This window comes from Scleropages formosus, chromosome 10 (assembly GCF_900964775.1).
Source record: "Scleropages formosus chromosome 10, fSclFor1.1, whole genome shotgun sequence".
Lineage (NCBI taxonomy): Eukaryota > Metazoa > Chordata > Actinopteri > Osteoglossiformes > Osteoglossidae > Scleropages > Scleropages formosus.
Window position 1 is genome coordinate 446,107 of NC_041815.1, and position 27,137 is coordinate 473,243.

General features: G+C 41.5%; 1 protein-coding gene across 1 annotated transcript in view; it reads left to right on the plus strand.

Annotated features, from left to right (window-relative positions):
- The first annotated feature begins 200 nt into the window (after window positions 1–200).
- The window catches only part of nyap2a (neuronal tyrosine-phosphorylated phosphoinositide-3-kinase adaptor 2a), a 38,731-nt gene continuing 11,794 nt past the window's right edge, over window positions 201–27,137 (plus strand). The window contains exons 1-4 of the mRNA XM_018732107.1: window positions 201–275; window positions 1,833–2,062; window positions 17,038–17,342; window positions 26,008–27,060. Of these exons, the coding sequence (XP_018587623.1) occupies window positions 1,863–2,062; window positions 17,038–17,342; window positions 26,008–27,060 (1,558 nt within the window). The 5' untranslated portion in view covers window positions 201–275; window positions 1,833–1,862. The remainder of the gene's footprint in view (window positions 276–1,832; window positions 2,063–17,037; window positions 17,343–26,007; window positions 27,061–27,137) is intronic.

The window sequence follows — 27,137 nt, forward strand, 5'->3', positions numbered from 1 at the left end:
TCACGCTCATTGGGCTTGGGAGGCCACAGGAAGGAGGAACGCAAGCAGAGAGGGCAAATGCTCAACTAACCCAGTGACACAAAGATGGCTAACCTCCTCATCGCACCCCGATGGGATCTGGCACAGCTCCAGGTTCTGTTCACCTCCAGATGTGCTCTTTCCTGTGAGAGGTGCTGACCTGTGAGCCCATCACTGCTCCTGGTTGAGAGATCACCTGGAGATTCTTAAAGTCTGTTCACCCGAGCTCTCAAACCAGCAGGGATCCAACTCCATCTGTGAGTATGGCCACCAGGCTGCATGCTCTGTTCTGTGTGATCGTCACCACCATTTCTGAGACCGTGCAATCGAATGTCAAATGGCAAATTGTAATTTGGACCTTCCATTATGTCACAGTCTTAATAGGAGCCTGTTGCCTGGAAACTGCCACTTCCTCCTGATTCCATATTTAGAAGGCAGCTCCAGCTCACACTGAAGAGCAGGGTGTCAGTGGCTCTGCTGTTTACAGTGGGGCTTAGAGGTGGGACCCTGTGGGAGAGGGCCCAAGCTCTGGGGCCATGCACAAGTCGGGAGACACATAGGGATTTCTTATCTGGTGAGACGTGTCCCTTTTAGGCTGTGAACACCAGTGAAGAACCTTATGCGACTAGAAAGTCATTTCCTCATTTTCTGTAGCCACTGGAAATAAAGAAAGAAACAATGCTCTAGATCTGGTGGAACAGATACACGCAAAAAGAAATGAGCATGTGTTTGACAAATGACACGCAAAGACAATCAGCTATCAGTACGAAAGAGAGCATGCAGAGCAGATGTTTGAGAATAACAAGAACATCCTTGCAGACACAGAGATTGTTATCTGCAACCTGAAAAATATTTGCATTGTTACAGTCTGGATCTGCAAGCTCATGTCCTCAAACAGCATACAGGTGTGTAGGTAATGAGACCCTTGGGTGGATGGGTGAGTATTGGGTCACGTGGCCGATGGCATACAATAGCTTATTTGCCTGCAGACCGAGAAGTCTCATTTGGCCTAGCTCCAAGCCTCACACCTGCCTCTCATCCGCAGAGGGTCTTCCATCACTCAGTATCACGTGCTGGAGCAAGCTTCTCTGCCGTGGGCTTCCGCTGCAACAAAGAGCTTCATTTGCTCTGTAGACAGAGCCACATCCGCTGGAGCACAGGCTCACATCAACACCAGCTATCGCCCAGCAGATTCCCATATGCTTGCTCCAATCACACTGTGTTCTTAATGCTGCTTGTAGTGAATAATCGGTTACATGTGTTTCGAGAACAAGCACAACAGCAGAACGATGGCAGTCGTGAAACACAGCGAACGTGGCAAAGCCTAGGTTGTGTAAGCTGTGAGTCACTATTGCAAAGCGGTATAGACAGTGTGATGTTTTGCGTTGGAAGCAGTGAAGCGTACCCATTCCAGAGATGGAGTTGTATGATGAAATCATCCCTGGAATGATGCAACAGTTACAGTGAGTGGGAAGCTCTTCTGCAAATTGAAGCTCTTCATGGGTTCAGTGCAGCTAACAGGATCAAAGCAAACAGAACACACACTCACACGCTACAGATGCAAACACAGCCGAAACAGATGCACATTCTGTCCAAATAAACCTCCATATAAAGGCACTTGCATATAAATGGACACATTTCTCTAGTATGTGCACAGAGATTTCCGAATAAATGTGTGCAATTGTCACTTTACCACATTGACATTTCCTGCAATGCGTATCCATTGCAGTAATATTCAGTCATAAATGCGCTCCGTCAACATTGCCAGAGCTGACACTTTACTCTCGTTAAAGCGTACTTCCTCTTGCTTTCAGAAACCTTGGTCTGATTGCCTTTGAAGAAAAATGAGCTCAATGGAGGAAGAAGCCACTTTAAGATTTTTTCAGTACATCGAAGATAGTGGACTGAAGGCCTACGATGGTTTGGTTATCCAGAACGCCTCAGACATTGCTCGTGAGAGTGACCGGGTGAGGAACGAGACCAACTGGGCCTACCTTCAGGAGAAAAATGAAAAGAAAAGAAGACAGGAGGAAGCCATAAAAAGGTAGGACGGTCACTCGTTCATATTTTCATTTCACTCCTACATGCAGGACATGACGTGCGAATTGTATCAGCTACAGTTATATATGAGAAATTCTCTCTGTACATCTGCACTGGAAAAGTTGTATTTAACAGACAATTCTCCAGAACTGATTTTTATTGCTCACTGGTATTTCTGGTTTCTAAACTTCAATTTGCTAGCGTATCTCATTCTACCCAGGTTCTAGTTCACTTGACAAGATAAAACTCGCAATTGCCAGCAGTGAATGCAGGATTTCAGTTACAGGCTACAAGAATAAGACGCTTAAGTTTATTTACATTTGGTTTACATGACAATCATGGTATTGTCCGTTGGGTAACACTGAAATCTCTGCATCCTGCTGAAACGAATGTCATTTCTCCACATATTGTACTGCTGGGGGTCTGTGCCACATTTTCTCTAGTTGTTTGTTGACGTCAAAGTTCAAATAGAGGTGTTTGAATGATTGTACATCTGCTGAATTCCAACCCCTTTCAGAGTGACTGCTGGGGTCAGTGGTATTCTTCTCTGATCTCATCAAATTCTGGTGAGACTTGTCATTTGTGCACCTGGCCTGGCCTGTCGTGTCCTGTCCCACAAATGGACTCTCACCACTTAGTGTCCTGTACCCTCACAGCCCCTAGGTGCTTGCACTGCTGAATCATAAAACACATGTGGAGAAGCCAGTGACCGAGACAAATTGCTAGCGCTTTCAACAGGGCCATAAGTAGGTCAATGAGAGAAGCCTTTTTCCAGCAACTGATGAAAATAAATTGTTGCAAAGCTGAGATTAAGTGTGAAAGGCTGAGTTGCTATGGAGAGCTACAGCTTGGAGGCAGGGCTTTATTTCTGCCTGGTGACAGTAGAGGTCGTTGACAGCCTATCCGATCCGAGGCCTTTTCCCCAACAAGGTGGATCTTCCTGCGTACTTTCATTCTGTCTGAAATGTCATTATTTCGAAAATGCTTTTTTTTTCCCACTGGGTGGCTACAGTGTCCATTATTGCAGGGAACAGCAAGGAAAAGAATGTTTTCGCTCACGTTGTCTGGCCAGTGGTCTGCAGCTATGTGAGTGACAGTACCTGTATTATGTAGGTCAGTTTTTGAGTATCCACAGCAGTTTGTGTGTGTGTTTGCTTATTTTCTCTCAATTTTGTATGAAATTCCCTGTAGCCGCTCACCGTTTCAGTCATAACTAATATCAATTCACTGTTGAACTGACCCTTACTTCCAATGCACTTTACAGTGTTTGAGCATTTTGAGCTCGGAGACAGAGCTTGGGTTCCTACTTCTCCCGAAGTGCAAGAGCTGTGGGCTGGGCTCAGGGGGCTGTCATCCTCTTACACTCATTGGGCTTGGGAGGCCACAGGAAGGAGGAACACAAGCAGAGAGGGCAAACGCTCAACTAACCCAGTGACACAAAGATGGCTAACCTCCTCTACGCACCCTTGTGGTATCTCAAAGCACAGCTCCAGGTTCTGCTCACTTCCAGGCATGCTCTTTCCTGCGATAGATGCTGACCTGTGAGCCCATCACTGTTCTTGATTGACAGGTTTACATTTATAAAGCTGATTACTTTTACTGAGACAGTTCATACCTCCCCCAAGGGTGATACAGCAATGGAGCTTTTTAGCATGCAGCCATACAAACCATGCCTCCACCTGCTAGACTACCAGATACACCTGGGGAGGAAACCAGATCACCAGGTGCAGCCAATGAAACCCCTATTATTTTTTGGGAGGGAACTTGTAAACAGCACAGTGAGGAGGTGCAGGGTTATGTTTGGTCATTTATTGTATATGGTGGTTATGGCTGACTGTTTTTGTTGTAGCCTTTTGTTTCTGAAAGTGGAACTTCCTAAAAACTGCCAATGTCTACTCTTTGTCATTTCGCACTTGGCCATTCCCTGGACCAGATAGAGGATGACATGTCAAAGTCTTGAACTAGCAATTTCAAGGTTAAAAGTTCATGGTGTTAATGCCTACACTACCAGTGGCTCAAAGACAACAGCTGATTTTGATTGGGCAATTTTTGTTCTGAAGTGTTGCACCAGCTGGGAATCAATTTCACTTCTCAGAAACAGGAATCTTGATGTGTGCTACTCACCACAAGTATGTTTATGTTCAGTGACTGACAGAATAAAGGAATGTCTGCTGTGCATGTGTAGCAGCCAAGATCAACTACTACCAAAAACCTTGAACATAGGTTCCAAAGATTCCTACTCTCTGAGGTGATTAGCAAATTATTTGAAGTACAGCTTGATTTGTGCCCTCAAGTTGAGTGATTCAGGCTGGATGATCGTTCTCTCCATGCCGTGGATTGCTTCATGCCTATGTTGTAATCACATTCTTTCTGGACTCCCTGTTAACATCCCTTCATTAACATCCTCTCTATCCTGCCATTAACTCACCTTCCATTTCTAAAGAGAGCCTCTTGCAGCCTGCAGTCCAGTCAGCTAGACACTCAACATTGCCCTACTCTTGCTCAACAGCACACTCACCTACACCCAGTCAGCCACTTAACACCCCACATGACTTGTACAAAATTAAACAAGCCGGCATTGTGGAGAAGTCACAGGACACTTGAAAATACACCAATCAGCAACATAATAAAAACCACCTGCCTAATATTTTGTAGCTCTCCCTTGTGCTGCCAAAACAGCTCTGACCTGTCGAGGCATGGACTCCACATAACCTCTGAAGGTGGCCTGTGGTATCTGGCACCAAGATATTAGTAGCAGATCCTTTAAGTCCTGTAGGTTGCGAGGTGGAGCCTCCATGGATGGGCCTTGTTTTTCTAGCACATCCCACAGATGCTCGATCAGATTGAGATCTGGGGAATTTGGAGGCCAAGTCAACACCTTGAACTCTGTCATGTTCCTCAAACCATTCCTGAAGAATTTTTGTAGTGCGGCAGGTCCACTGCCATCAAGGAATACCTTTGCCATGAAGGGGTTTACGTGGTCTGCAACAATCTTTAGGTAGGTGGTACATGTCAAAGTAACACCCACTTGAATGTCAGGATCCAAGATTTCCCAGCAGAACATTGGCCAGAGCATCACACTGCCTCACCTGGCTTGCCTTCTTCCCATAGTGCATCCTGTTGCCATCTCTTCCCCAGGTAAATGATATACATGCACTTGGCCATTTACATGATCTAAAAGAAAACGTGATTCATCAGACCAGGCCACCTTCTTCCATTTCTCCATGGTCCAGTTGGGACGCTCAAGTGCCAATTGTAGGTGCTTTCGGCTGTGGACAGGGGTCAGCATGGGCACTCTGACTGGTCTGTGGCTAGGCAGCCCCATACGCAGCAAGCTGCAATACATTGTGTGTTCTGAAACCTGTCTATCATGGCCAGCATTAAGGTTCAGCAATTTGTGCTACAGTAGCTCTTCTCTGGGATTGGACCAGACGGGCTAGCCTTAGTTCCCCACGTGCACCAGTGAACCTTGGGCACCTATGACTTTATCGTCGGTTTACTGGTTGTCCTTCCTTAGATCACTTTTTGTAGGCACTAACCATTGCATACCAGGAGCACCCCACAGGACCTGTCATTTTGGAGATGCTCTGACCCAGTCGTCTAGTCATAACTATTTGGCCCTTGTCAAACTCACTCAGATCCTGACACTTGGCTATTTTTCCTGCTTCCAATTCATCAAATTAAAGAACTGACTATTTACTGGTTGCCTAATATATTCCACCCCTTGGCAGGTGCCACTGTAATGAGATAATCAATGTTATTCGGAGACAAGGTTGGTATGTTGGCATCAGCTGCCCAGGGTGAGGAGAGTCGGGCTGAAGAACAGTTTTCTCCTGAGTGCAACAAATACTGCCACACAGGGTCACTGTCACCTATACTGTCAGCCTCATGCACATCATCTGAAAAATACATATTAATGCAAAGCATTTTATCAGCAGGATTATTTATAGCAAACAGTGCAGACTTCAATCAGTAAAAGAATATAGACATATTTATGATACTTAGCATGCAACTTCTAACCCCAGAAGATCACACACACATTGTCTGAAACCACTTGTCCCATGCAGGGTCACAGGGAGCCAGAGCCTAACCTGGCAACACAGGGCGTAAGGCTGGAGGGGGAGGGGACACAACCAGAATGGGACGCCAGTCCATTGCAAGGCACCCCAAGTGGGACTCGAACCCTAGACCCAACGGAGAACAGACCGCATCGCACCGCATCGCATCGCACCGCAGAAGATGAATTTACTAATTCAGTGTAGTGAGCAGGGAGACAGTAAACAATATTTGCACAGACAGTAGACTGGAAGTTGTGGGCACAGCTGTAAATCACTTCTGGTTGGTAATGGTGTGTGTGCCTATGTGTGCATATTTTCTCCATATGAAGTGAGTTTTAAAAGTATGTAACTTGTTTGGAGGACAGAAATTAATTATGATTGTTTTGTCTGTGTGACACCTGGTACATTTTGTATGTTGCCCTTCAGACAGGGCAAAACAATGAAAGAACACAATTAATACACAATGATCTCAAGCAAAAGCAGGAGAACACATCTTTTCTCCACAAAAAAAAAGTCTCAGTGTTTCACATACAAGCAATTTCTGGTCTCTGACATGCATGTAAAGACATGCCAAATTATTTACACCTAGTGTAGACATGCCCACCTGGTTTAAACACAAGCATGTTAAGACATGCCTGTCTTACATATTATCTACAAACAGGAACCAATATGCCTGTGAATTACAGTCAGGTAGAGGCAAGCCCAGTAGCAAATTTAAAGTTTATAAACATTTACAGTTACAAGCTTTTATAGCTCCATCACAATGCATAACAATATTGAACAAGAGAGAAGTGCAGAAATAAGACAGCATTAATGCAATGCATCACATGTAATGGTTTCGTCAACTCATTACAGCTAAATAATAAAATAATTTGCCTTAAAATCTGAAGAAGTTTCTCCAAAATTTATGAGAATTGCATCTGACGTTAACTTGTACTTGACTGCACTGTTATTGGACTAACACACAGAGACATTTGTAAAAGGACTGACAAAAATCACAAGCCATTACATGAACACACACACTGACTATCCATTTCTGTTTAGCAGAACATACATCTCCGCTCTTATTCTCTATCATGAGACAGATAGAATTGCTCATAAAGTAGTCATTATTGTCCTATTATGTAGTCTTTATTGCTGCATAATGTATTATAACACCCCATTGATACTTCAAAAAGGCAATCACAAGTTATTTACGAGGTTGTTAATAAACACAGATGTATTTGAAAAATACAGAGAGAGAGAGAGTAACACATGGCTGTTAATAATAAATGTGTTTTCTGAAGTGATGACTACAATTACCACATGAAAAAAAAATATAGATTCTTGATTATTTTGCTGGTGAAAATACTACACATAAATCTGACAGGTTATGGACCTTATCCTATCATACAGCTGCATAGAGGTCATTGCTGAGCCAAATCAGTCTTTTTTTCTAGAAAAAAATATGCTGGACGTCATGGGAAAAGCTGAGTAATGGGGCACTCCTAATATTTGATCGCAGAGGAAAAAACTGTTCATCACAAAATCTGTCTGCATGTCAAAATACTGTACTGTAGTGAGAAGGAAAACATTTACATAGTGTTTTTTTTACTTTTAAATAGTAAAATCTAATGAAAAAAGTAAATGTACATGTTGTGATTATGGGTAACATGCTGGCACAGTGCCTAGCCTTTGCGTTTGAATGTTGTAATGTTTTGGAGAGGTGTATTTTTTACTGGAAATAAAGCGACTCGGACAGGATTTATGGCAACACATACGTCTTTACTTGGCCACCATCTTAATGCACTTCCTTTATGCACTGTAGGAATTATGGGTAATGCAGTCTTTCATTGCAAGTATGAAAGATGTGTATTTGAATTTGGCTGTACAGTATCTGTAGAGTTTCTATGTTCCCCCCCATGTTCATGTGGGTTTCCTCCAGGTGCTCTGATTTCCTCCCACAGTCCAGTGTGTTTCAGATTGATTGGTGACTCTAAATTGCCCAGTGTGTGTACTTGCCCTGTAGTGGGCTGGCATCACATCCAGATCGTAGCCTTGTGATTCCAGGATACACCGTGGACACTATGAGGTGCACCGGATAAGCAGTGATCAGTAATGCACGAATGTGAGTAAGTGTTACCAATCCGACTCTTTTGTATTCTATTTACCCAAGGAAGTGTCTTCCATCCTTATTTTTTATGTTTTTGGATATTTTTGCATAAGTGCATCTTTAATAATATATAAACTAAATTTTCTTGTTTTCTTAGTTGAATTTCAATAATTTGCAAGTCTGTTCAAATTGAGCTGGGTACTTGTTTGACAGGCTATTGGCACAAAGTAGAATGCAAGTGTAATCAACACAATCTTTGGCCCAACTATGATACGACTTGACTCTTCTCGCTTTCTAATCCCCTTTGTGTGCAGTCAAAAAGAGGAGAGCTGTAACTTGCTCTTTTTCTTCCTGGAGATGTATGTTCTGCAATTGTATGTACCATTGCACCTGGCTGCAAAGCATGTCTGCTCATTCCCCTGACCTAACTCTCATTCTAATATGCTAACATACTGAGACTGTAACAGTAACACAGGTACAGTAGGACAAGCACACTGCAGCACAACTCTTGAAGATGCTCCCATGCAAATTTCCACACTCCTTGAATTATTCAGGATTGGACCATATGGTTCAGGTTGCTGTTTTGGGTACAACTACATACATTTATATTTATTCATTTAGCTGGCACTTTTCTCCAAAGTGACTTACAATGTTAAGGTTACAATTATCACAAGCTTACAATTATTTACCCATTTATACAGCTGGGTAATTTTACTGGAGCAATTTAGGATAAGTACCTTGCTCAAGGTTACTATAGCCAGAGGTGGGGATTGAATTTGCAACCTTTGGATCCAAAGGAAATAGCTCTAACCACTACACTACCAGCTGTCCTGAGTACAATGTATGTCAACTTATTCCAACAGGCAGCGAGGATAATCATCTTCTCATGGAGACACCCCCTCATTTAAAGCAATAAAAAAGCCATGGTAAGTCACACATGGGTGATGTGCATTAAGCAAAGCTCATCTATACTTAACAGTGGCGATATAAAGAAAAAGTGCAGGTTCATAAGTGTGTCAGCATCTGTGGCTATGTGTATATGTACAAACATTCGTTTGCTGCCTTAATTTGTGAGAGAAGCCACGTTTGCTTTCTTCCTCTCGTTCAGATTTCCATTATGTGGTTAGTTCCACTGAATGGTTGAATCTGCTGCTGCTTCAGCCTCCCCAGTCCAAACATCAGCAGTTCCCCAGAGTGCAAGCTGACACAGCATTATCCCCATCAGCCAGCTGTTAACAAATGGTAACAGCCATTCAAACAGACCTTGTCACTTGCATTAGATTGTGTTCTTCTAAGAGCCCAAGCTAGTAATAGAATTTAGGGACATGTGCATGTGGAGCACAGCACAGGAAGCACCAAGTAGCCATGCTAAGCTTTTCCATGTGGTTTGCTCTCAAGTGTGGTGGCTGGATTTCATGGAGAAGAAAGCACACAACAGTTACAATGTGGTCAGTGAGAAGCAGGAAACAATGAATAACTGCTAAGACTAATCAAGCATGAGTTATAGCCCTGCCTGTTTTATTGAATTTGTAGAGGTTAAATGGTAAATATATACAGAAATGGCAATGAATCTTTTATATAGTAGTCCTTTGCAGACTGCTGGTTAACGTTGTGGAACCCAGTGTGGCAAGACTAGTAGGTTGCAGTTATGCCTTGGATTGGACACGGAGGATTTGGGGGAACTGTGACACTCATCAAAACCCACACTGCCTGTTCTTTCATGAAACAAATGAAATACCCAGGGCTCCAGGATATGTAGCTGAGCCAACAAACAGCCAAATAGAATAGAACAAAATAACTAAACATACATCTGCCTGTTTCTTTAAACATTTATATTTTTATTATTTAGTACATTTTTTAAAAAATATTTCCCAAAGCCAGTACCTTACAATATGTACTTAGCAACATGTCAGCAGTTTGCCATTTCTAGAGACACAATAAGCATTACTGCTTGTTGAAGGCAAAAGGATGTTGATACTTTGATCAGCAGACAAGACTAAAAATAGACAAAAAAATAGAATGCAAATTTTTTTTTTTAAATGCAAATGACAGCACAAAATAATAAATGTTCAGATAAATGAATTCTAAAAATTCAAGTACATGTGAAACACGTATACCTGCTAGGTCATAAAGAACTTTACTTCACAAACATCATATTTCCTTTTTATGTATGTTTTCACTCATCTTCTGAGGATAACTTAACAGTTGTTTGTTTTTTCATGATAGTCATCACTCATAAATTATGTTTAATTTAATTTGACACCATTAAATTAAATTTAATTAAGTACAAAGGTGGTTTCCACCACTCTTGAACCTGCATTATTGAGATCAAGCACATGAATGGGGGTGGATTTGATGCTTATTTCATTTCACCTCTTTCCACCTGGCTGTGTTTTTTTTTTTTTTGGTACCTTGTAGAAATGGGAAGTTCACACACACACACACACACACACACTTTCTGAACCACTTATCCCATACGGGATTGCGGGGAACCAGAGCCTACCCGGCAACTCAGGGCATAGGGCCAGGGGACACACCCAGGACAGGACACCAGTCCACCGCAAGGCACCCCAAGCGGGACTTGAACCCCAGACTCACCGGAAAGCAGGACCCCATCCAATCCACTGTGCCACCGCACTCCCCCGTAGGAAGTTCACTTCCTGTAAAATATTTACTTTTGTACTTTGTTAGGCTAACATAACATTATATTAAAGGAAGAGTCTGACTTAACTACATAAAACCGTATTGAAAAAAAAACCGCTTAAACCTTTCAGCTGTAAAATATGTAAATCTGTAAGCACCACCAATATTAATTCAATCCTAGATGTGCATTATTTCAAAAAACTGTTGAAGCTAACGCTGAAGGTGTGGACATGTATCAAAATCACTTCTTAAATCCTCACAAAAACACAAAAGTGGAGGTCCCACAAATATTTGTTCCTTTTTGTAAACTGAAATAGAACTACTTTTTGTGTTCATGCAGTTCCCCGCGTATTAGAAATTTGAAATATTCGACTGTTTGTCAGGGTTCAGTCAGTGGGTTGAACAGTTTATTTTAAACAATACATGCATGCCATACCAATATTTTGTTTACAAGAAACACCATTAGTTCTAGTGCATCTGTGTATTGATTTGACAGTAGTCACTACCGATGCTCCTCCACTTACGATGGTTTGACTTGCAGTTTTTCAGCTTCATGATGGTGAGCTTGCAATAGACCTTCAGTAAAAACCATACTTTGATTTTTTCCCAGACAAGCAATATGCGGTGCGGTACTCTCTCGCAATGCTGGGCAGCGGCAGCGATCCGCATCTCCCAGTCCCCCACGCAGTTGTGTTTTGTGCATCCATATTGTCACAGAAACGCCCATCTGTGTCTACTGCTACTGGAGGGAAGATCAAGAGGAGGGCAATTACACTTGAGGAGAAATTCAGTTCAGTACGTTAGGTGTAATAAATGCATTTTCTACTTACAATATTTTCGACTTACGATGGGTTTTGCGGAACGTAAAGTCAGACACCACCAGTATGCAAGAATCTGTGGATGGGAGAGATAGCCATATGAACACTGAAACCTGATTTGAAATGCTTACTGCCACTTACAGTAGCAGAATGGGAAGGTATACTTACTGTCCATGTTTCTCCGTCTGTTAGCACTTTTGCTTTTGCAGCTTTGTACATCACTCTGGAGAAAAGCGTCTGCTAAATGAATAAATGTAAATGTAATGTAAATGAAGAAGCTTGAAAGCAGGGTGTTAATGCATAAACTGGGTTTTTTACAACCATGCTAAGGACAATAATTTTTCTTTCTCTAAGGCACCCCTTGCCTTGTAAGGGATTGGTTTTAAGAATCCACTTAAAAGGAAACATTAAATTATGCTAATATACAAGATGTGAGTCAGTGAGATTATGCTTGAATTCCAGCAGGCATACTGGACATTAGACATACTAGGAATTTTATTACTGATACTTTTTGCATGGTGTTAATTATAATATATTGTGTTTACTATATGGTTCCCCTGCAGTGCTGCAAAACACCCAATTTGGCACTTTTTGTCTTGTGGAGAGTGGATAGCTATCACGAGCGGTTGGCAAAACAGAAGGGAAACTGCGGAAACATGGAATCTGTGCTTGTAAAGCTGTGTTTGATGAGGGATGTTAAGCACGTAGAAACCTGTGTTCAGTGAAGCATAGCTTTTTCAGATACATGCGAATAGCTGAATGCGTTCTAAAGTGATAACGAACAGATTTAATGGTGTAAGCCAAAATAAAATGTCAGTTTGTCTAAGTGACAGTGATAGCTGTGCTATAACATTCTGTGTACACAGCTCTGGCTGCTGACCATCCACCTTCACTGCTGGCTCTGCCCAGCTTCCTGCTTGCACACAAACCGCATCGGCATTGTGTACCCCTGTGGGTAATTATGGAAAAGGCATTTTATTACGAAGACACTTCAGTTTAATTTTATCGTCTCCAGCCCAGAATAGACTGCATCAGCAGCCACAGAGCCCGGCTGCCCATTTAATCAATATTCCTGGAGATTTACTGTGGTCAGTTTAGCCAGGGGAAAAAGTCCGCTGTTCGATTTCCAATCCCAGCAATTACAGTTTCAATTACCCCTTCATGGTAATCACTGAGAGAGGCTATGTGCATAGCAAGTGAGCAAAATGAATCCCTGGGAAGCAGTACTAAAGTCTGAGCACCGGTGTTGTGCCTCGGTCTTAATTCAATACTTCTTAGTACTAGAGTAGGGTAGAGTAGTCAAAAACATTACTGACTGCGCTGTTACTAGGAAAATCCAAAAAGGTACCCATCCAAATAAAAACAGTTTAAACTTGCTGCAAAAATATATGTTAATTTATCTGGCACTCTTCTCCAAAGCACCTTCTAGTGTTAATCTACCTACAATAATTTAGCTGTTTACACAGCTGGGTAACCACCTTGTTCAAGGGTAGAACAGCTCAGATTCAAACTTGCAACCTTGAGGTCCAAAGGCAGCAGCTCTAATCAATACACTAGCAGTTGTCTTATGCGAAGATACATGTCCACAAGGCCAGAAAGGTATCTGCAATAATATTTTAACAATACATTTCCATCCATCCAATTGAAACAACCACTTGTCCTGAGCACGGTTAAGGTGAACTGGACCCGATCCCAGAAGCAATGGGCACAAGGCTGAAGGTACATCCTGCTTTATTTCTCACTCACTGTCAACCTGCTAGCCCAATAGTCCAGAGCCTACTGTATGCCAGAGTGCAAACTCCATACAGTCTCAGCCAGATTCAAACCCATGTATAAACCCATGGCCCAGGAGTTGTGAGGCACTGGCAGTAGCCACTGCAGCACTTTAGGTCTGTCAGTTTGGGCCTGTCAGTTTTGATTTCAAAATACAAATTAAAGTCCTATAGTGCTAGTTTCATTCTATGGAGTTTCTTTTCTTTTGGGGGGTGGCTGGGACCCCCTCTCTGGTGGGTCTGGGCTTTGAGTCCTGCTTGGGGTCCTCGTGACAGACTGGTGTTCTGTCCTGGGTGTGTCCGCTCCCCCTCCAGCCTTGCACCCTGTGCTGCTGGGTTAGGCTCTGGTTCGTCGTGACCCCTACTTGGGACAAGCAGCTTCAGACAGTGTGTGTGTGGGTGTGTGTGTGTGCTTTTCCTAGACAGTTGATGTGATTTGCTAGTAATCTAGTTTGCTAGACAATGGTCCTTTTAGGATATTAATATCAGATACTTTAAAAATTATTATGCACTTGTACTTCAGCTTACAAACCATAAATTGTAAATTGTACAAGTCGGTTTGTAACTAGGATCTGTTCGTAAATCCACCTAATATGCAACAATCCAGAAAATCTTAATATTGCTTAATCCCTCAGTATATGAAGAGGTAAAATGAATTGAACAAAACTTTTATTTATTTCCATCAGCAGCTCATGCAATGCAATGTCAGTGTCTCACTGTACACTGTGGATAGGACACCTGTTTATTTTACCACTTTTTATAACATTTTATTAACACAAATCAGTGCTAAAGTCTATGAGAAAGTGACTGAATATAAAAAATGACTCATCTCCATACTATATATTCAGTGCTGTGTTCTGCATTACGCACGCAAGACAGTGCAATGTTCCTCCATCAAGGGCCCCAGGTGACTGAAGAATGAAGGTGAGCTGCAGTATAATGAAGGATCGTGTGAGGAAAACAAATTAAAAAGTGTTTCACTTTAAATGCTAACCATGTCTGTCATGGTAAAATAACAAAATTGGCCAGGAAGAAGCGACCAATGGATGACATAAACATAGTTGTCAGTATCTGGTTTACTGAATTTTGCACTAAAATCTGTGTAATAACAGAAGTGGACTTCTGTGTATTAGTTGGGTAGTTTCTGGATATAGCAATAAAAAATGTTTCAAATATGCTGACAAATTGGTCAGAGATATTGTGTGCTCTTCGCTCCCCCTGCATCCACCCTCCAAAGTTTAAATTTCTATTCTGAGCACATTTTGCTGAGAAACTTTAGAAAATAGATTGTTGAAGAAAATATGATGATAACTTGTAAATGTTTCTATCTTCAAAAGTTCGTACCTTGGCGATTTGTAACTCAAGGCACGTGTGTAATTAATCTGTTGCAGCTAGCTGAGTGTTGATTTAGCTGTCTGAAGTGATATTCCAATGCTAATTTTAACATTTAAGTTTACGTTAGAAACCAGAAGATATTTGATGCCTAAGTACGAAATAATTAGTAAGCTAACTATACAGCAGGAGAAGAGCAACACTTCATTGCAGAGTGTTTTTTTAGATTGGACATGGAGTTGTACATTCATAATGGCATGCTCTGCCAGGCTAGAACGAGAGCACACGTATGAAATATAGGCGAATATGGAACCAGCATACCCCTTGGAGTTAAAATGGATGAGTGCCTTACAAGCATAGGCTGTGAGATAAAGTACATCCTGATTGGAGACATTTTGATAATTTGACATCTGTGATAATATATATCCACTACACCCCAACCAGACTTCTACGCTCTTCCACATCTGCCCGCCTGGTGGTTCCACGCACAAAAGGTAGAGCACAAAGGTTCTCGGTTCTGGCTCCATTGTGGTGGAACAGCCTCGCCCTCTCACTCAGTGCTGATTCTCTGTCCACATTTAAAAAGGGTCTGAAAACTCACCTTTTCCAGACTCACTTCACCCATCATCTCTTAAGTTGATGTAAGGTGTACATGTTCATGGACTATAACTTTAAGAGCATGCCCAGATAAACCTTTACACAGCTACTCCTGTAATGTAATGTACATGTTCATATGAACCTCAAAAAAAAAAAAATTACTAGGAAGGTGATCAGGAATTGTCAATTTTCTGAAAAAGTTTTATGCAGCTACTCGTGTGATGAACATTGGATCATATAGTGGAAAGAAACAAATTAACTTTACTTTAGAATCACACATCTGCATCTATGTCTCTTTTTGCTAATGTAATGGACACATTGTACTGTATTTTCTATGAGATGTAAGTCACTTTGGAGAAAAGTGTCTGCTAAATGAATAAATGTAAATGTAACAAAAGTAAACTTCAAAAGATTACTGGCCATGTCTTTCATTCTGCAAAACACCCATAGACTATGCTACCAGAAGTGTTGTATGGCACTGCTACTAACTGATCATGCACTCCTCCTGTAGTACATTTGAGCAAGGTACTTACTCTAAAGTTCTTCAGTTAAAATTATCCTGTTGTGTAGGTGGGTGAATAATAGTATTTTAAGAGTATAACTAAGAGGAGAAAGCATAATTTTAATGAATTAATAATAATGATACAGAATCCATCATTTCTGTTGCAATATTGGATTTACACTAATCAGTGGTTGTGATTTGTTGAGACCGTCAGTGTAATAGGGAGTAGGAAATAGTACTTCCATGTTTTGCTGCTGCAGATCACCTGTGCAGAGCTTACAGCATAAATGTTCACTTGTACTGTATGTTGTATCTTTGTCAAGGTTGAGTGATGATAAAGGTGGAGTTGTCATGCTTGACAGGACTGGCTTACATATATCTGGGTCTGGCCACAGGCTATTATAGAACATGTCTGAGTTTATTTTGTTAGGCACATACTGGTGGCACGTGTAAGAATGTTTTTCGGAATATCTGCGTAAATTGTTTATGCACTCATATTGCCTACATAAATTGTTTATACATTGTAAAGTTTTGGTTGACATTCACCTTACAGCAGGTAGTGTCATTGAGGTTCCTGACCCTATGACACCATGGCATTAAAAGTGGTTGAAACTTCATTTGAAGAGGCATGAAGCAATTGTACGATGTCTCACAGTCAAGTTTATGAAATAGGCAAGAGTGTCTGAGAGGATACGGGGTGGAAAGGGTGTAAGATACGGTATAAATTTTTGGAGAGGTAGAGGACTTGAAGTGCTTGGTAAAAATGGGTTTGCTCCCGGTCAGGGTTCATCTCCAGTGTTTCATCGTCACTGACACATCATTGTCCACTGGACTGTGGCAAGAAAGAAGCTGTGTCACATGCCTTCTGGGGACCAGAAAAGGTGAGAAGTTTGTGTGTGGGAATGTTTTAGCAGAAACTCTGGTAGCGGTTGGAGAAGGATTGCAAGGATTGGGTGTGATGCAATAACACATTGTTTGGACTGTGAGTATTGGCAGAAGTGTTAGAAATCAGTGCCCATTGTTTCATTGAATTGGTGTTGTCTGGTTGTTTTACTTATATAAAAAGACGTGCGAAAGTAGAACGCCCACTTAATGCGGTGTAGTAGTTTTGTTGTACTGGATTCCATTGTATGAGGACATTAACACAATATCTCTTCTTCCTCAGGATCGGTGATGATGTGGTGCGGGCATCAGATGGTGGCTATGCTGGGAAGCACTTCCGCATGGGGTTTATGACCATGCCGGCACCCCAGGACCGACTGCCCCTTGCTTGTGGGTCTGGCTTTTCCGTACGGTCCCAGTCCCTGCACTCTGTCGGGGGTGGAGACGAGGACGGCAGCCCAAACTCCCGCAAACAGCCCCCACCCAAACCCAAGAGAGACCCCAACACTAAGCTCAGCATCTCCTCAGAGACAGTGAACACAGGGTCATCGTCAGGTAGAGCCACGAAGGACCTAGAAAAGACAGAGGGTGAGTTGAGTTTTAACTGACACCTGTCATTCCCATCTAGTCTCGCTCATTCTACTAACAAAGGTCAGCGAGTTCTCTTCAGTGTGTGCGGTAGGTCATCCTTGGGGGAATTTACCAACATCTGTCTGTTTTCTACACATTATTATCAGTCAAATGGCTTTACATTAATACTGTTTGCTCCAACAGTCTTCTTTTGTTTGTTTATTCGCTTGTAAAAGCGTCATCTCTGCAGAAAAGCATAGAGTTTATGCACCTGACGTCGTAAGCATGTTGAATCGCTTTACTTAATGAGGTGCATTAAATCAGTCATGTTACGTCTTATTTTGGTGTCTGTAGTTAAAGTATCGGTGTTATCCTGAGTCAGAGAAGACCTTACTGCAGGAGATGGCACTGGCAATGGAACTGCTAAGATGTCAAATTCAGCATGCTCTCCATATCAAGGTGTTTAACACCTTGTGAATGGAGTCTTTATAGGCATTGTAGCGCAGGTGAGGAAAATGCGTCGTCTCCCTACAGCTTAACTGGGAAATTTTACTGCTTATTTCGCCAGGCTCAGTTCCATGTTAGAAACTGAATAATTCATGTTTACATCACAGTTATTGCCAGTGGCAAACTGACACACATGGTAATGTGCTACATCTTTCAAGTGAAGAAGCGTGTAGGATTCCCTTTATCGCAGGGGCCTTGTCTATATGCAGATGCTCAAACTTCTCTGCAGCTGTATCTAACAGCCATCCCCCACGGCAGGGCCACAAAGCTACTCATACATATTGTATCAGCGTGCAGCGGTAAGCCTTCACAGCTGTGGCCATAGATTCTGATGCAGATACGATATAGAACATTCTAGTTTAAAGGCACCCTGCAGATTTTCGGAAATAATTAGCACACGTGAGCCTTGGAGACTTGATATCATTTAGGACTCTTCTTGTCCCAGTTACCAGTTCCAAAAGGTCTTACAAACTTGTTTGAGCCAGAATCCCCGTCCAGTCCTTGGTGATCAGCAGGCAACTTTACAATTTTTTTGACGTTTTTTTTTTTTAATAAGCTTTTTTCACCCCAAATAATGGATCTCTCAATTTTGCTAAAGTGACATTTCAGCAGAAATTTATCTCCAATGGTTTTTCCAAAAACAGTTATAAGCTAACCCTGTCCTGGTTGTGTCCCCTCCCCCTCCAGCTTTGGGCCCTCTATTGCTGGGTTAGGCTCCGGTTCGGCACGACCCCACTCAAGACAAGCGGTTTCAGATTGTATGTGTGTGTGAGTTATAAGCAAACTTTACAAAAGGGGAAAAAACTAAACCAGTACAAGGTGAAATTTTTACACCTACTGACTAATTGTAATAAACACAGTGCAATCTTAGCATCTTAAACTGTACAGTGCAGAACGATCAGTAATAAAATTCTATAAAGTCAATGCTGATAATACTGAATTCGAATTTGACTTATGAATGGTGACAGTTGTTGAGATACAATTCTGCAAGGACCAAATAATTGTGACAGTGAAGAGGAAGGTTGCCTTTCATGTCCTCTGGATGCAGTCAGCAGAGGAGAGATTGGTACAGTGGTTGAGGGACCACAAGTTCTCTTTCCTCCAATGTTATGACAGGAGGATGAAGGATAACCTTAAAGGAGATCCCTTCCCTTCTCAAATAGGAGGGGATTCAACAAAATGTGGATGCAGCAACCAAAAGATCTGGTTGGCATATAGGTAGGGACTACCATGTACTCCCACTGAACATCAGAAAGGCCATTCTGTCTAGATCTCTTCAACCGTTTCATCTTGTAAGAACATCTTTTCTTCAAAAGAGCATAGCATAATGTGCATGTTAAAAATCCACTTCCTGTCTTCTCTTTTGACTTGTGAAAATTGTAGCCTTAGAAATGTTAAATTAAAGACAAAATGGACGAAAAAATTTGGCCACTACTACTCAGTGTCAGGATTTTGTCAATGTTTAGATATTTGATATGGCGCTGTACCTGCCTGGATTAAAAGTTTGGAGTGCAATGTTTTTTCTGTGCCCTTGACTATCAATCTACTGCCCCCATGGAATATGCCAGTTTGGTCTTTTTCAGCCATATGCTCCCATTTCATACTTATGAATGGGGACAATAATACGCCTTTGGCACAATTCAATTCGAGGCCTTTTTCATTTGGCGTGACGGGTTAAAATGAGATAACAGCATGACACAAGAATATGGGCCATAAAAACTCCTCTTCAGCATTGCTAACGGCTTTCTCTTTGCCTACACATGCACAAAGACTCAGTAACACTGGAGAATGCGCTCACACATAGACGCACCGAAACAGCATGCACGCACAAAGAAACAACACATCCGAATTGACTGTGTCATTAATGTGGATTATCTGAATGAGCCCTGGGACCAGAAATAGGTGCCAGTCCTTCTTTTTTCCTGTTTTTCTTTATTTTTGGAGAAAGAGAAGCTTTTCTGTTAAGGTTATATACTTTTAATCTGAAGGTTGTAGGTTTCAGTCCTAAGCATGTTTATTTCAGTAAAAATATTACCGTGTTAACTCGAGTATAACTGACCGTCGCGTATATCTCACATGCCTAATTTTACTTTATGAGAAAAGAAATTAAAAAGTTCCACATATATTAATTATAGAAGCATTGTCGCTAAGGATTCAAATATATATAGCATGATGAAGATGAGCAGCCAATCACGTAAATAATGTTAAAAATTAAAATTTAAATGCATTCATTTTATAAATAATGTGAGCAATTATAAATTATAATGAAAACTAAGGATTTAATTATAAAAGTCAATCTAATTTTTTTAACAGAAAACTTTAGTTTCCGAAAATTCCCGCATATATCTCGAACCCCAATTTTTTTACTTGAATTTTGAGGGAGAAAGTGTGAATTGTATTCATTTATTATTACATTACATTTATTTATTTAGCAGACACTTCCAATGAGCTCTGTGTAGTGTTATCAGCCCACACACCTTATTCACCAAGTGACTTACACCGCTAGATACACTACTTACAATGGGTCACTCATCCATACATCATTGGAGTAAATACGGTATGAAATGGTTAAAATTATACATTATTCTGGATAATAGCATCAGCGGCCCAAAAAGATAACAATAATGCCTCTTATTTAGAGGTGAATGCACCTCAGATTCTCAGTCTTGATGTTTTGACAGACCTTCAGTATGTCGTAAAACTGTTCACCAAGTGCAATTATATTAACGAAGTAATTCTATCACAATGTTTTTGTTTGTGGAAATGCTCATTTCATATCCTTCTCACCCAGCTGTTTTTTATCTACGTTCTCCCAGCCCCCCCCACCTTTGTCTCCTGAGTGTCTTCTGAAGTGCACAGTGTTCCAGAAAAATGCCCTAGACTTAGGGTCTATTTTTAGAAATGATGGAACAAATAAAGTCATCAACTGTTTCACTCCAAAGGACTTTTTCAATTTACAGAGGAGTATAAAAATACAAAAGCAAATGAGCTCACACGCCCACCACAAAACTAAAATACACACATGCACACTTAGGCTTCCACACTGTGGCCCATGTTTTCATAAAGTGGCACTCAAACTGTAGATTACTCATATATATACTGTACCTAAGCACTAAAACTCACTTTTATACATGTACAGACAAATACACACTGGTGGTCTCCAACTTACAATGGGGTTACGTTCTGCGAAATCCATTGTAATTGGAAAATATCGTAGGTCGAAAATGCATTTAATACACCAAACCTACCGAACATCATAGCCTAGCATACGTGAGATGGCCATTACAGGCTTTCTACCTTCATGCTGGGCAATTATCTTGACTTTCTCCTCAAGAGTAATTGCCTTCCTCTTCTTCTTCTCACCAGTAGCAGAGATACCGATGGGCATTTATGTGACATTATGGATGCACAAAACACAATGTAGATATGGGGGGGTATCTGTATAGCAACCGCACGGCAGACTGGGAGATGTGGATCTCTGTCTCTACCCAGCATCACGAGAGAGCATCACACCTCATATCGGTTGCCTGGGAAAAAATCTAAATTCAAAGTATGTTTTCTACCAAATGTCTATTGCCAGCTCACCATCGTGAAGTCTAAAAATTGTAAGTTGAGCTGTGATAAGTCAAGGAGCATCTGCATACGAGTAAGTCTGTTTCATTGATGTAAAATGTGGTACAAACTTCAGTAGCTAGCCATGCCAAAACTTCCCACTTTTCTGCAAAGTCTTATGAGATCACTCCAGTCAGGCCTTTCAGCACAAGTCATACATGAGCGAAAACCTTGACCTCAAACCTGACCATGTGTAGACATGAGGCCAACAGGCCATCTGGTGTCACCACCGATAATCCTCCGTAAAAGTAATATGGCCACAGGCAGGCCAGTCATCCTCACGATGTCAACACCTTTATGCAGAGAAAACTAGGAAAGACACAGTCTCTAGGTCACATCCATATAAACCTTAAAACTGCAAAAAAATGTACAGATTTGTATTTCATTTTAAAACTGCTCAAATGATCAAATCATATATCTACAGGTGAAACTGACTGCATCATAAACGAAATTATGCTCAGTGAATGTCGTTGCGTTTTGTTAAGTGGCACCAGTCTGGTAAACTGATGTACTTTCATTAATTCCTGTTAGTATACAAACATATTGTATCTTACATGGTCACAAGTCTTTTTGCGCATTGGGATTTATACAACAGTTTACCCAGAAAAGCCTTTGAACGCAAATTAGAATTGCACACCTTCTAATACACCGGGTTACAAACGTTAAAGTCACGCATTTTCGAAGATGCAAAGATTTTTCAGTTTAATATGAGTTCAGAATTTTTCTGTATTGTGAGATCTGCAGGGTTTTATCTCTCATTGGGTTCTGAGCATCTAAATTAACTTGACCTTTTCATTTGTTACTTTGTGTCTTGATTTTATCATTACTCAACAGTCAGTAATGTAGTGGTTAGGGATGATGACTCTTTCAGGGTTAGCGTTAGAAAGAAAATATAAATATGACTATTAACTCAATTATTTAAATGGTAGTAGCACTAGCTTTACTCAGAGAGTACAAGGACGCACTTAAGGTGTCCATCAAACATACGTTGTTATTTCTGCTGTTTACGGGAACGATAACGTTTACATCTATTCATTTACCAGATGCTTTTCTCCAAAGCGATGTACATCTCATAGAAAATACAATGTGTTCATTACATTAGCAGAAAGACAGATTTAGATGCAAACGTGTAAGTGCAGTTAGTTTCTTTCCACCATATGAACTACTGTACATAAGACGAGTAGCTGCATAAAAGTTTTTGTCCGAATATTGACAATTCCGAACCACAGTCCTAATACTTTTTTAAAACATTTACATTACATATCTCATGCATGTGTAATGTGTGTAATTATACATTTACATACATGACTCATCTGATGTCATTTTGTAATTTTGCAGCTTGGTATACGTTGTCCTCAAATTATGACATATTTGACTTATGACCTGGATTTATGATAGCTGTCCCATCAACCTTTTGTTATTTTTGAGTCCCGATGCTTGGTTGTAATGTCTAATGACAACCATTACATCTGCTGTTTGATAACATTGGGCAGCTGCACCACCATAAGGCACCCATATCTGTTACTGAGTCAGTCAGTGTGTCATTGTTTTCTTTACAGTTTTGTTTGTGATTCCATTCAAGTTATTTTTTTCCACAGTGCCCTGTAAGTGAAAGTGTAAGTATTCTGGTGTAGCAGAAAAGAAAAAGTGAAAGAACACAGGTTTAGAAACAAAAGTGAAGATAGTGCAGCATGAAAATGTAATACTGTATTATATTTATGTAATTCTAGATCATTTTAACATGAATACTCTGTGAATTTTTTTTTAAAAAGTTACACAACATATCACTCATTTACATTTACATTTTATCATTTATCAGATGCTTTTCTCCAAAGTGATGTACATTTTATGGAAAATGCAATGTGTGCATTACATAAGCAGAAAGCAACACTTAGATGCAAACATGTGATTCTTAAGTGCAGTTAGTTTGTTACTTTCCACCATATGAACCAATGTACATCACATGAGTAGCTGCATAAATCTTTATCTGAATGTCAACAATTCCTAATCATATTCCTAATACATTTTTTTTTGTTAAACATTTACATAACTGGTGAGGGATAAGAGTGAAGGCCTGGATCATCCTCCTAGCTCTGTTACCGTGCTCATATGCATACAGCCACATGCACACAACCAACATCAACATCATTTGCCTTCTCCCAAGGCAAACCAGAGCCTTAGCCGGCAACATAGGGGACACACCCAGGACAGAATATCAGTCCATTGCAAGGCACCCCAAACAGGGCTTGAAACCCAAACCCACCACACAGCAGGCACCAGCCAAACCCAGCATGCCACCACACTGCCACACGCACCCCTCTCACAGTCATATAGACAGCTTTAATGATATAAATATGCTTACCCTTAATATCACAATTATGTTTTGGATAATGGCGCTAGCTATATAATAATTAACTAAAGTGTGATAGAGTAGCATAGGCAACTGGAGAAGAAATTATTTCAGTTGAAACTGGTTTGGCACTATGACAACCTTTTTATATTTTGTGAGTTTAACATTGTGTTAGACCACTGAACCACGACTATAATTCAGCATGACTAAAGTGCTCTCATCTTTTCAAATGAAATGCAGTATTGCTCAACTGATATACATCCTTGTCATTGTGAGTAAACCTGTCACTTCCCTCCTTCCTGCACCAGCTGCCACTGTTGTAGCGACAGGTAAAACAAAGTGCTTAACACAAACACAATCAGGAAAATGTCACTATAAGAACTGATATCTCTTATCTGCTTTGACTGACAGATGCCCCAAGCAGAAGTCCAATCGCTTCCCTGTCCAGATAATTTTAATTGTTTACACAACTTATTCTTAACAAACCCCTTCGAGACAATGTCACAAGTGCACTGTAAAGGTTACTAAGCTCTGGCTTTCTGGCATTAAAAAGTGGGACACATCATATTTGTGGATGTCACCTGATTTGCACATGGAGAAGTAAATGATGGTACACAGTGTTTTCTTGTTCATAACAACAATTCATAACAAGTTATGGTCAGTACTATCGGTAGTTCTTAGTGGTGATTTCTGTCATCATAATTGGTTTTCTGTAGTATCTTAAATCTGTAATGTGGCATTACAATGCGTTATGATCAAGATTACAATTTCTTCTGATACCACTATTATTATTATTCCCTGGGATCGACTGGCATCTCATCCATGGTGTACCCACTTCAGCTTTGAGTCCTGTGCATCTAGTAAAAGTTCAGGACCACGACAACCTTGGCTTCTAAAAATCATTAATGGTTTGTGTGTGTGTGTGTGTGTGTGTGTGTGTGTGTGTGTGCATACAGTATGTTTGTGTTTTATTAAGCATTGTAATTATTAGTAGCATTCATTACTAAATTTATGTTCTTCCATATATATAGGAAGAAATATGATAAATTTAGTACAGTGGTATCCAAATGACCCTTGAATACAGTTCCACCTACATGTGATACCCAATGTGATGATCATGGACAGTGGTCGAAGGGTGACATCACAAGAGACGGATGCCTGAGAGCAATCCAGTGCAATGCAACCACCACTGTTCAGCATGGATCATTGTCCGTTAGAGGCTACATTGGAATGGGCACTAGGCTGTCCATCACAGGAGCTTATCATATTGAGCCAGGGTGAAGTCAGAGCTGATAAGTAAGAGCTGTTTTCACTCACAGCGCTTGACTGACCTAGATTCGCCCACATTCTGCATCACACCCGCAGAGCTGCGACATCTGACGATCCCACAAGCATCTTGCCTCCTCCCTTAGCTCCATCTAGCACAGCAGCATGGCTTCCCCAAATACAGAGCATTGCTATATTACACTCACCATCCATGTCAACAGCTTTTCTATCTTGGCCGTGGCCTATAAACACCTCTCTGTTTGTGCGGAAACTGAAGAAATGTACTCAGTTAACCTACATTATAAATCACAGTTGCTGAACATAGTTGATCAGATGGGATCCTTGGGTTCACTGTCAGGTCTTCCCTGTCACTTCTTAACCACAGCAGGAGCAGGTAGCATGTTTGGCCTCAGAGGTCACAGGTTTGAATTGCACATTCTGCTGTAAGATTTACATTCACTTATTAAGCTGACACTTTTCTTCAAAGCAACTTACAATGTTAAGCTACCTATAAGTACTTACCCATTTATACAGCTACTACCTACAGGTGGGATTTGAACCTGTAAACTTCAGGTCCAAAGGCAGCAGCCCTAACCATTATGCGACAAACTGTCTCTATATACGATTAAGCAAGCTACTTACCCTAAACTGCTCGAGTACAAATGATCTGGTAAGTTGCTTTGGAGAAAAGCTTCAGCTACATGAGTAAATTTAATATAAACAGCATGATACATTCTGTATATGTGTCAAGTGTACCCTCAACTGTGTGCATAAGACATATGCATACAGGACCCAGGCAGGTGAGGGTAAAAAGGAAGCGGTGAAGACGTTAACACTGATTATTAATATCAAGTGCAATAAAATTAATATTATGGAGCCTAGACATTATAAGGTCATAATATTAATTTGTTAATGACAGTTTACATTATCTTTATTTTCACAATGCAGCTTCTTCTAAGTCCCGACTCTGCAGTGACGATTACAAAAGGGTCCCACCCCCCAAGCCCAAGAGAAACCCAAACACCCAGTTGAGTACGTCATTTGATGAGTCGTACATCAGGAACCACGCAAGCAGCAAGCCGTCCAAGAAGGAGACACCTTTGTCTCAGAGCCCTGCCTGTGACTCTGACTTGGACGAGCCCGTCTACATAGAGATGGTGGGCAACGTCCTTCGAGACCTCCAGCGCGATGAGGAGGACCAAAGTGAGGCTGTGTATGAGGAGATGAAGTACCCTATTTTTGATGACCTTAGCCAGGACTCCAAGTGGGAACACATCAGCTGTTCATCGCAGTGCCCCACACCTACGATTCCCGACATGGAGCTAACGCGGGCAGCCACGCCTCGCGGCTCTCTGTGTGACATCCCTGCCCCCTTCCCAAATCTACTGTCCCACCGACCCCCTCTGCTGGTCTTCCCTCCAGCCCCTGCACAGTGCTCCCCCAACTCGGATGAGTCGCCCCTAACCCCACTAGAGGTCACCAAGCTGCCTGTGTTAGAGAACGTGTCCTATATCAAGTCAGGAGCATCCCCAACCTCTGCTGAGTCCCAGCCGGCTTCCCATAGGCGGGCGGAGAAGGAGCTTCCCGCGACACACACCATCACAGTCTCAGGCCGCTCCTCAGCACCACCCCTACCCTCTAGCCTCTACAAGTCATCTGCTTCCGCCCACGGGTACCCTCGCAGCCACTCGGCATGCCCCTCCCCTGTCAGCATGGGGCGCTCGCTCACGCCGCTTAGCCTGAAGCGGCCACCACCCTATGACTCACTGGCAACGGGGACCATGCCTCGCAGTGCGTCCGCTGTGCCTCACTCTGTCAAGACCGCATCTCAGGAAGGGGCCAAGCTGTCCAACTCATCTAGTACCCATGGGTCTATGCAGAACGTGTCACGTTCACGCACACCCACCAGCCCGCTGGATGAGCTCTCCAATCTCTTCACCACTGGGCGGAGCCTGCTGAGAAAATCCTCCAGTGGCAGGAAATCCAAAGAGCCTACAGAGAGTGAGTATTCATCTTCTCATATCTAAGATCTAATATAAAAAACACCTCCACTGTCTCGACTCACTGCATTGTTGTCT